Here is a 12,055-nt window from a genome sequence, read left to right as displayed (position 1 = left end):
GAAAAAAGTCAACATTTATGATATTTAAACGGTAAGACTGCAATATTTGAATCTGTAGCTGCATGTAAGATTTCTCGCCACAGCTCACTGGACTCAATCTTGCACCAAATTGATGTTTGAAAACAAAAATTCCATCAATTTCCTTGATATTCAAGTCAAGAAACGGGTGAGAGTGTCACAGACCAACTGACATGTTGGGGAGCCTGCAGTTTCGCATACTGTAAGATTGACCTTTTCAGCGACCTTGTAAATACAGCCTGAGCAACCATTGCACTGTGCAAGCTTGATGCCGAGCTAAGGCGCATTCCAAGCCACCCCGCAGGGTAACGGCTGCCCTAAACGTGCCGTTTCTCATGATGTATCGCACAAAGTCATCAAAGTCCTAAAGGTGACCACCATTGTTCCTGAACCGTGCCCAATCTACCTCAGATTACCCTGAAAGGATAAAGTATTTCAAACATATGATCAACAGGTGAAGCTAACTGTTTCACATGGCTAAAATGCAGTAAATACACAACTGATATTTGCCACTAACAGGATGCTGCCATCAAGCAAAGACATTCTGCCCACCACACTGTCATGTGATAAATGAATTTGAGTCCTGGTGTAAGATAATAAAATGTGAGGCTGGATGAACACAGCAGGCCAAGCAGCATCTCAGGAGCACAAAAGCTGACGTTTCGGGCCTAGACCCTTCATCATCTGTGCTCCTGAGATGCTGCTTGGCCTGCTGTGTTCATCCAGCCTCACATTTTATTATCTTGGAATCTCCAGCATCTGCAGTTCCCATTATCCTTGAGTCCTGGTGTGATGCCCACTCTCAGATGTATGTCACGTACGAGGGGATTACATCAAACAGCTTGTCCTTTCGATAGTTTGTGACAAGCAAGTTACTGGCAGTGCCTGAACAGCTTGTGTTCAGAAAACTCACAAAACGGTGTCCAATGTTAGATGTGATTGTGTGACTGGACAGAATTCACGGCATAATCCTGAGTGAAGAATTACATTGGCAACCAAGTTAGGATTGTCAGTCTGGCTCACTGTGTGGATGACTTGCGTGTGAAGTGGAGTCATAACAGTTGGAAGCTGCATATAATAAGGTTTTGAGCCCTTGTCTTTGCAAATCTAAAGACCATGTGCGTGCACAACATCTATTTCATCTCTCTAGCTGACAGCTTATTTCCCAGCACAGTTCTCTGACCAGACGTAGTGAATCTTCCTGGTTTATAATATAAAGATGGCCCAGCAGTTAACTGTCAATCATCATAAACTGGTGCACTCTCTGCGGCGGCAATCAGAATCAGTTTGGAAGCAATCAGAGCTTTCCTCTTGTGCAAATAACTATTGGTTTGTTAGCGTTCTTGCAAATTACGTCGGTGAGTACACGATGAAAAAGTTCATGTCAATAATGAGTAAAATTGACCTCTTCCTGATTGCGTACAATATTTAGCATATTTACCTGTAGCTGTCAGAGGATTGTGTGATCAGAACCACATGTACTGGGTAGTCTACAGAAAGCAGTTCTATTTTAAACTGCAATAACTAATTTCATGGATGCAGAGACCAAAGGGAGCCTTTCTGCTGTGTTCATAATGTCACTAGCACAGAAAGAATCTTCATGTCATCATAGAGTTATACAGCATGGGCGCAGACCTTTCAGCCCAACCAGTCCATGCCAAACATATTCCTAAACTCAACTAATCCCATCAGTCTGCATTGGCCCATATCCCTCTAATCCTTTCCTATTCATGTCACAAGTTTATAAGTTACTTCTTAGTCTTTACAGAATACTCCGGCAAATACTGCTGTGCCTTATCTTAACTGATTATTTTTCTATGAATAAAGATGATCATTTATCATTGAAAGATGTTGCGCTTTGTTGACCAACATCTGTCTTTCTCAAGATGAGTCCAACTGAGGAATAGTTGCAACTTTGCTGATGCAAGTATGTAAAATGTGTGGCCCAGTGTAGAACAACGAAGTAGTGAGACTGACTTGTTTAATCTGTACTTTTAACAATATGTTTGTTCATAACCGTAATACTTGCATTATTGCTGTAGGTGCTACAAGTGTGTCTGTGGTGGCATTAGTGTCTGTATCCATCATTTTGGTCTTTACTATGGTTGGCATTATTACTATTTCGAACTTGGACTGGCTGTGCATCAGAGGATTCCTGGACAACACAAGTAAAATGCGATTTTCTTTATGGGCAAAATCTTTTCAATGTTAAAAATAGACACCATCTAATGCATCGTATCATCTGTATTTCACAGGTTTTCGAGGTTTACTTGATGGTAGTGCTCCCCTGGCTTCTCTAATTGTGATTGCCATCTCTATCACAATCCTGGTGGAGGAGATCAGTCAGAACAGTAAGTTTACTGTTACCTCTTCAGAACATAGCAAACAATTGAATTTACCTCTGCATAATCTGAATGTTTTTACCGCGTTGATACTCTGATTGCCTTGATGATGTAGGACTATAAATATCTAAGGGGGTGATAGCAGGGAGGCTACAAATTGACTCCTGCTGCCATATCTTCACTGGTCTGTTCACATTCTGGGGAATAAAACTGGCTGGATTCCCAATGCTGATGGCCAGTCACTGACCTTCTGAGGAGACAATGTTAATATCACTGGCTCCTGCAGTCAATGAAGAGCAGCTGTGGGCAGGTTATGAATCTGAAATTTCACCCAATCCCATGGATTTCCCACCCAGTAGATTGGGCCAATATCCCTCGCTGCATGGACATTAACAGAGAATGGGGTGGTGTTCTGATAGAGTGAACTGAACTGCATCTTTGATAATGGGAACTGCAGATGCTGGAGATTCCAAGATAATAAAATGTGAGGCTGGATGAACACAGCAGGCCAAGCAGCATCTCAGGAGCACAAAAGCTGACGTTTCGGGCCTAGACCCTTCATCAGAGAGGGTGATGAAGGGTCTGATGAAGGGTCTAGGCCCGAAACGTCAGCTTTTGTGCTCCTGAGATGCTGCTTGGCCTGCTGTGTTCATCCAGCCTCACATTTTATGAACTGCATCTTTATGTGGATTCCAAAGATTTTTTTTGGAGGGGTTATGCTGTGGGTTTCCATTGGGCTACTGGACCTGGGTTTCAGTCAGCTCATATCTGGCTTGTAGCAACTCAGCGCTTTCATGGACAAGGAGATCTGCTTCCTCCAGGTGCCTTCACCTCCCCCCTCACCACCTACCCTCCCTGCTGTCCCAGACTACCCCCAAACCCCCTTTGGCCTTGGTGTCCCCATTTTCCTTCTTCCCCCGTGACTTGGCCTTGCTCCTGAGAAGACTGCTCCGATACTCCTCCCGGCTCCTCATCTCCCATCACATTCCCTTTTGGCGTGCTGTGGACAGTGCAGCACACTCTGTATAAACTGTAGCAGAGGGCAGTCCCCTCATCTAGCAGTATGGCGTCAGCAACTCCATCGTCTCCATCCTGCTCAATGCATGGCCAGCATTGTCTCTGCTGGTCACTTCGGTCAGGGAGTTACAAATCAGCACTGACCTCTGCCTGGCCGCCAGGTAACTCACCCTCCAAACCTCCCTGTCCCCTCTTTCCTTGCGCTGCTCCGACAGCCCATTTCCACGCATTTCCCCCACCAACCCCGTGCACTCTGAAGCAGAGGCACACTACTTTGAACTTCACTGCAACTTTCCTGCCTGCCTGTCGCTTGAGCCCTGACCTTGCACCCTAACAGTGTGGCACAGCCAGGCATGGATGCTGTGAGCTGGCAGGTTGGTGCTAGATGAGTGACTGAAGGAGCAGTGTTGAAATGTGGCCTGGTCCAACCTATGAGCTGGGGCGCCTGTCCCTGTACACAGTGTCCTTGCAGCAGATATTGAATGCAGTTGCCGGTGCTATGTAAATTCAGGTCAGATGCAGAGGTGGTTCTTAATCTGAATGATCTCGATACATTCACTGTTGTACATTTTTCAGATCAAGGTTGCAGTGCCACTTCATTAACATGGAGCATATTGGGCCCATCATTGGTCATTGGTCTTCTCATCATTTTGGTACCTGTTGCAATATGGCGCTGTAAGTACGAAATGTATCCAAACATTAACTGGTCTTCAAACTTTCTAAGGAGTGCAGCTAAAGGGAGAACCTTAACCAGTGGTTCCTGCCATCACTTTAATTTCTAACTTGGAACAGTGATGAAGAAATCTCTCAAACACATGAACCATCCTGCCCCTTAATTTTCACACAACATCATTATGTGTGAGCTAAGGGCCAAAAGCACAGGCAGGTTATTCTGACCCGATGGAGTTGTTCTGCTCAGATCCAGAATGAGCAGAACCTGAAGAAATAGTATCAGAGAGGGGAGCTAATGGATGTGAAAGAGATACTTAATTTGTTCCAGAACTCTCAGCTGTAGGGCTTTTCTATTGCAGTATCTGGGACTGTTCTAGACCAGCGGGCGAAGACTGACACTGTGACTAGTCAGTAACTCCACTGGCATTGTATCACAGCACTGACCATCCAGTCAGAGGTGATTAGATAGAACTTGATTTATATTTGTAAATTCCCACATTCCAAGCAGTGAACCTGCAGCAGTCCTTTAAGAGATAACAAGGTGCAGAGCTGGAGGAACACAGCAGGCCAAGCAGCATCAGAGGAGCAGGAAGGCTGACATTTCGGGCCTAGACCCTTCTTCAGGAAATGAAGATGCTTCAGATTTCCACTTTGTTATCTCAGATTCTCCAGCATCTGCAGCTCTTGCTATCGCAGTCCTTTAAGATGTGGGTTCTGGGATGTGAAGAGGAGATTTAGAAAAAAAAGTCAGGAATATTGCATATACAGGGTATACACAGACAGCTGGAATCATTATGAAGATGACATGAGTGGATCCAGCCAGGAAGCTGGAAACGGAAAGCTGGATGTGGCAACGGCAAAGCAATCGGGATGGGGAATTATGATAGATTGAGATCAACAACAACCTTGCAGATGTATTCTATATCCAGTGGCTGGAAATGACAAGTGAGCACTCTTTTCATTACAGACACAAGAAACGAGCGAAACGGAGATACCGCATGTGAAGATGCACAGCAGGTATTTTGTTATTAATACAGATCTAGATTTCTGCAGAGTTTTTGATTGATATACAGTGCATGTTCAGCACAGATCAGCATTATTTCGTAAACACGTGCTCGAAGAGGCCAGAGGGAACCTTCCCGCTGTGTTTATAATGTGACGGACGCAAAGAGACAGACCAGAGGGAATTGTTCTGATGAATACACAGACAAGTTTGTAACCAGTTCTGATGATTTTATGCTTCTATCTTCTCCAATCACATAATTTGTTTCTTTCATTTTGCACCCGCTCCCTTCCCTATATATCTCCCTTCCTCTGTCTCCTTTCTGTAAGTCACCAACTATGTCTGTAGTTTGTGTATGATTAATGGATTTGATTTTTTTTTGCAGCAGGCCGGAGAATCTGTAGAACTATGTTCTTAAAATCAAGATGAGCAACCGAATAATTCACGTTCCCTTTGAATGGGTATCATTGCATGTTGTAAGTGAGACACTTGGATCTGTAACTCTTCAAAAAGCACTCAGAAATGACCTGTGCTACTTGTTGGCTAAATATGAACGGGTTCTTCATTTCAAGAACTTCATTGGCCCTGATTACAGACAGTGTTCATTTCTGTTCTCAACACACAAAACTCTTTATAACACAGGCCTCTTGTATAAGGAACTAGTGTAGCACCTCCTTGAAGACATGCTCATGATATCTCCATAACTTACATGTTGGATTATGTTGAGAACAGCAAATACTTGGTGCCATGTGTTGGCTTTTGTGCACGTGCTCATTGACATTCTTTGATGTGAGTGGGACAACCAAATGATGCAGCATTTTCTCTTGGGCCTTTGGGACCAGGAGGAATGAAATAAGTACTAATGTATCCTTAACAGACCATGAGGAATAATGTATACAAACTGGATAGTGTAAAGTCTGAACTGAGTTTAATACCTGATCATCACAAGGAAAGAGAAAAACATTGGATGGAGACTGGAACAAAAAAGACATGGAAAACTTTAACTGAAAGATGCACTGCTAAAGCTATCAACAATATTTAATGTTTACAGGAATGGCTAAACATGCATGAAAGTTAATTTTCAGTTCAAAAACGAGATATTGTTTGGCCATTATTAAAAGCTAACAGAGTTAAGAGAATGTTGAAACTGGAAAAAGCTTGAAAGTAATTTATAGATTATTGTAATGCTTATTCAATAGGTCTACACAGGATCTTTTCACTTCTAAAAATTCATTTGTGTGAAACGTGGAGGTGATCTGCCTTCATGAACTGCGGCAGCCCACCAGCTGTAGGTTGACAGACAAAGCCCTGAGTGATGGAATTCCAACGTTTTGACCCAGTGGCCAGTCATTTCCCTGGTGACAACTTTATGTAGTTTCTGTAACTTTCATAATGAATTCAGCTATGTTGCTGATTAGAATGAAATAACTGCACAGAGGTCAGTATCCCAGCACCGAGTCACCCTTTATTTATAGGTGCGTAGTACTTGAAACTGATACAGCTCCCTCAGAGCCAGATCTCTGTGTGAGCAGAGCCTCTGACACTCCTGTTTTTATCTGTCAGCTAGGGCTCCCCGATCGAGACTGTTAACCTGGTCCAATCTGACCTGGTTGCAATCTCTACAGGATAGGCAGGCAGACTGGGAAACCCTGGAATGAGAGTGGAGGCTGCAGGTTGCAAATGCAGGCATGTGCAATGCATGTTTCTGAGTGCTACCTGATTCATGACCACCACTTTGCATCCTTTGTCCTTTACTGAGTTAGCATCTACAAATGGACGGACTGGACTGGCACACTCCATAGGCTGAAGGGTATTTGTTAGTGCTGTGGACCTATAGAACTCTAAGATTTCAGCTTATTGAGATAAACTAATTGAACACTTTGGCATTGCCTGTCAAACTGTGAAATGGAAGGCATTGTGCTGTGTTAATGGATTTTTGTGAATGAAGTAAATGCTGCACTAATCCTGCAATTAATAAACAGGAAAATGTGTGAACCTTTTGAGATTCAGACATCTACCTCTGCAAAATCGAGCAGTGCTGGGCCAACTCTATGATTTAAATGATAAGCTGCTTCTGTAATCTCAACCCAACCTGATTCCCAAATCATCAAAATAGGAAATGTTGTATGAGGAGGTGGGACTTTGGATTTCTAATGACTATCACTGTTACTGTTGCTTTCATTAAAGGATAATGCAAGGATCCTGCTGTAATGTTAAATCTAGACAATAACTAGAAGAACACAGAAGAAACTTGAAGTGAATTCCAAAGAACTATGACATCCTTTCAGTTTGATGGAATTCTAAAGGTAGAAATGAACTTTATAAGTCAGATGTTATAATCTCAAATGTGCTGGGTACTTTGTTTACTTCCCTTTGTATCAACAATAAACCTCTTTGTTTAAAAAAGATGGAATCTTGTGGCCTAGTTCTTTCAGTCAATTACTGGGGTTTGGAATTAATCTTTAAACTTTAATAGTCTCTGACAAGTATATCTTGATCCCTGCTTGCCACAATACTCTGCAGTCTCTTCTAAATAACATTTTGCATTTTTCTGTTTTTTCCTGCCAAACCAAATAACCTTGCTTTCACACATTATATACCATCTGCCAAATTTTTGACCACTTCTATTTTCTTTTGCAGATTCTAATACTGTCATTTCAAATCACTTCCTGCTAACCTTTGTGGCATCAGCAAATCCATCCCTCCATCCAAGTTGTTAATGGAGTTGCAAATGGTTACAGCCTCATAATCCAACCCCTGTGGCACCCCACGAGTTACAGATTGAAAACTCACTCAATCCTGATACTGTTTCCTCTTTCTTAGCCTGTACCCTTCCATAAAAACATAGAAAATAGGAACAGGAGTAGGCCATTTTGACCCACCCAGCCTGCTCTGCATTTCAAGTTTGATTACCGCTGATCATCCAACTCAGTTCCCTGTTCCTGTTTCCACTCCCCACCACTTCCCGCTTCCCCCCCTCTACTCCCCACCATACTTTTTTATTCCTTTAGCCCTAACAACTACATCTAACTCCTCCTTGAAAACATTCGATGTTTTGGATTCAGGCTTATGGCTGTCTGGGTGAAGAAATTTCTCCCCATCTCAGTCCTACCTGAGATGCTTAGACTGTGACCTCTGGTTCTGAGAACATTGCCCTGTCTTTGGGAACATTCTTCCTATGTATGTTCTGTCCAGTTCCATTAGCATTTTATAGATATTTCTGCATCCTCCTTCATTCTTCTCAACCCCTGTGAACATAGTCCTAACTAATCTAATCTCTGTTTATATGGTCGGTCCTGCCAACCCAGGAATCAGTCTGCTGATCCAGAATGTCCACAGATACCTGTATCCAGTGAGCATATTTAAAAAAAAATTCCATCCACTGATAAGGAGACCAAAACTGCTGTGGTCTCACCAAGGTCCACTTGAAGAAATTCATCCCTGCTTAGGTATTTGAATCCTCTTACTATGAAAGCCAACACACCATTTACCTTCTTCACTGCCTGCTGCACCTACATACTTACTAATATGTAACTCAATGAGTTTTTAATCTGTGCAGTAATCTGTTATGAATGCCTTTGAAAATCCGGATATATTACTTCGACTGGTTCTGCAATTTCCACCTTACTTGTTATTTCCTGAAAGAATTTTAACACACCAGCTTCCTTTAACAAAACTATATTGGTTCCACTCAATAATATTTTTCTAAAAGATTCTCCTTCATGATGAATGTTGGTATTTTCCTAATAAATGACATCAGGCCTAAAGATTCCTATTTTATATCCATTTCTCAAACTACACGCGGTAAAAATCTGTAAATTGCCCAGGAGAAGCCAACTGGGGGAAAAAAAGTCTTTCACCTTACAAAGAATGAACAGATGGATAGTTGGAGTCCTTTTCCCTGGGTGGAAATGTCAAATACTGTGGCGCACAGGGTTATTGAAAAAGGGGGGAGAATTTAAAGGAAATGTGTGAGTTACTTTTTTTATGCACAGAGGGCAATAGGTGCCTGGAATGTGCTACCAGGAGAGTTGGTCGAACAGCAGATACAAATGATACAAATGTTTAAGAGGTAGTTAGGCAGACACATGAACAAATAGGGAATAGAGGGATACAGACCATGTGCAGGCAGGTGAGATGAGTTTAGAATGGTATCATGTATGACACAGTTGCCCAAAGGGCCCGTTCCCGTGCTGTACTGTCCTATGTTCTAGAACTGGATGAGGACCTGCTCCTCCAATCACAGGCTACTTTCCTTTCACATTTATTTCTGATTGATTGACCAAGGTCCTATCAGCAGCAAACATGCAGGGGAAGCCTGTGATTGGAGGAATACTACGCACAAGCGGCGACGCTCAGCAAGTCTAAGGGGCTGGATGACGCAGACCAGAGATGGGACATCATGGGAAGTTTGGCCTGAGATAAGGAGCTGTGGGGTGGGGGAAGAAACGAGCCTGGTGAGGCTGGGGCCTAGGAAATTCATGGGGATGGGAGTGACAAAATGGAGTAAAGAATTTAAAATATGGGGAGAAGGATTAAGGATGTTCCAAAAAGGAGAGAGAGAGAGAGAGACTGCAAAGTGGAGAGGGCATTTTATCTATCTTGATATTAATGCTGCAAGCAATCAAACAACCTTCAATTTTGATTACATTTCCCTGCTCTTACTTCACTTGCTGGTGCACTCTGACGTTTGTGCACGAAGTCCCTTCCTCTGCATTGTGCCCCTCCCTGTCATGCTGTCATTATCATTACTGACATCAGCAGCTCATGCTGTTTCCTCGTCATTTTTCTTTACATTGCCAAAGCTGTTGTCCACCTTCCACTGTTTAATTTAAAGAACTAACTACAGCCCCACTGTTACAATGCACCGGGGCACTGGCCCCAGCACGATTCAGGGAAGATAGTAGCAACAGTAACATCTGCCTCTTTCTCCTGAACTCGTGCTGAGCATTGAAATCTATTTCTCTAACTCCAGTCTTTGAGCCTTGCATTCAGCCCTTACAAACTCTGCGCTGACTTGTTCCCAGATCAGTACCCAAGCAGAGTTTCTTGAAACAAAGAGGGAGGATGAGGGTGATACTCCCCATTTCAGAAGGTGAATGTTGGAGTCATAGCCCCTCAACATCTGGCAATTTCCAGTCATGCAATTCATCATTGTGTCCATCTTCCTGGAGATTTTAATCACTTTCGAACAGCATCATTAAACACATTAGTAAATTCTGACACAGTTTTATGATCGCTGCAATTTTCATTCCTGTGATGTCTTGGTATGATACCTCAAGATGGGCCATAGCAAAGTAAATTTGACCGAATCACAGAAGAAAGATATCAGAACAAATAAACCAAGGCTTAAAAGGGGAGAGGGAATGTAGAGAGGCTTCAAGGGTGAATTTCAGAACAAGAAAGCATAGTTCTGATGTATAATGATAAGCAAAATAAAAACTGAAAGAACTGTGGATGCTGTAAATCAGGAACAAAAACAGAGACTGCTGGAAAAGCTCAGCATCACTGGCAGCATCTGTGAAGAAAAAATCGAAGTTAATGTTTCGGGTCTGGCCACCCTTCCTCAGAACGATGCGAGCTGGGAAAACATTGGTTGATATGCAGAAAATAGGGAGGGGGATTGGGGAGGGAGTATATGAAAGGATAGAACCTGAAGAGAGAGAAGAGCAGTTTGATAGACAATGGTGTTGATAACGATCTGACTGGGAGGGTGAACAGTCATTAATGGGGACAGCCAACGACTAACAGTAGGCAGCGTGTAATGGCAAGCTATGTGATAACAAGGCTTGGTGTGTGGGATAGGGGGCTGTGACAGGGGAGAATTTTGGCCCTGTAATTATTGGACTCATCATTGAGCCCAGATGGCTGTAGGGTCTCCAAGTGGAAAATGAGGTGTTGTTCTTCCAGCTTGTGCTGAGCTTCGCTGCAACACTGCAGGAAGCCAGAGACAGAGATGTTGACCAGGGAACAGGGTGGTGCATTAATGAGGCAGGCAACAGGTAGTTCAGGGTTCTTTCTGTGAGCAGAACATAGATGTTCTGTGAAGCGATCACCAAGTGTATGCTTCGTTTTCCCAATGTAGAGGAGACCACATTGTGGGCAGTGAATGCAGTAGACCAGATTCTGGGAAGTGTAGGTGAAGTGTTGCTTCACCTGGAAGTATGTTTGGGCCCTTGGATACTGGGGAGGGAGGGAGTAAATGCGCAGGTGTTGTACATTTGCCAGTTACAGGGGAAGGTGCTGTAGGGCTGTGGGGAGGAGTTGGGGGTGAAGGAAGTGTGGTCCACCGTGTCCTGGAGGGAATGGTCCCTGTGGAAAGTGGATAAGGGAGGAGAGGGGAATATGTGTCTGGTGGTGGCATCACACTGGAACTGGTGGAAATGACATCTGATAATCTTCTGGATGTGGAGGCTGGTGGGATGGTAGGTGAGGCCAAGAGGAACGCTATCACTATTACGGGAGGGAAGATCTGACAAATCTCCTGCACTTCTGCCCTCATCCCTTCTCTTCCCATGGGACACCCTCATCCACACTTCTTACACCCCCTCCACAGCACCTTAACCCCGCAACCAGTGAATAGAATTCAGGCTGCATTTTGAATGCGAGAAGAAGGAAATAATGAAGCCCGATGGAAAAAGCAGGGTGAGTGGCAGACCACCAAAAATTATCACTCAAAAGGGATGTCAGAGGCAGGTTCTTTACGCAGAGAGTTGTGAGAGCATGGAATGCGTTGCCAGCAGCAGTTGTGGAAGCAAGGTCATTGGGGTCATTTAAGAGACTGCTGGACATGTATATGGTCACAGAAATTTGAGGGTGCATACATGAGGATCAATGGTCGGCACAACATTGTGGGCTGAAGGGCCTGTTCTGTGCTGTACTGTTCTATGTTCTATGTTCTATGTTCTAAAACTCTAACACAAAGGATAGCCTGTTTAAATAAATGTTTAATTCATTCCTAATAATGAAGTAGAAGTAAATTTAACACCTTATCTTGAAAAAG

The 12,055-nt window shown here is 43.4% G+C and overlaps 1 protein-coding gene across 1 annotated transcript in view; it reads left to right on the top strand.

The window, feature by feature from the left end:
* Positions 1-7,418, top strand: part of LOC125446600 (uncharacterized) — a 45,301-nt gene extending 37,883 nt beyond the window's left edge. The window contains exons 7-11 of the mRNA XM_048520304.1: positions 2,061-2,186; positions 2,274-2,369; positions 3,954-4,052; positions 5,017-5,066; positions 5,438-7,418. Coding sequence (XP_048376261.1) covers positions 2,061-2,186; positions 2,274-2,369; positions 3,954-4,052; positions 5,017-5,066; positions 5,438-5,470 — 404 coding nt within the window. The 3' untranslated portion in view covers positions 5,471-7,418. The remainder of the gene's footprint in view (positions 1-2,060; positions 2,187-2,273; positions 2,370-3,953; positions 4,053-5,016; positions 5,067-5,437) is intronic.
* Positions 7,419-12,055: the final 4,637 nt, after the last annotated feature.

The sequence above is a fragment of the Stegostoma tigrinum genome, chromosome 34 (genome assembly GCF_030684315.1).
Source record: "Stegostoma tigrinum isolate sSteTig4 chromosome 34, sSteTig4.hap1, whole genome shotgun sequence".
In the NCBI taxonomy this organism is placed as follows: Eukaryota; Metazoa; Chordata; class Chondrichthyes; order Orectolobiformes; family Stegostomatidae; genus Stegostoma; species Stegostoma tigrinum.
The sequence above is the reverse complement of the archived record's forward strand: the minus strand, read 5'-3'. Positions and strand labels throughout refer to the sequence as shown.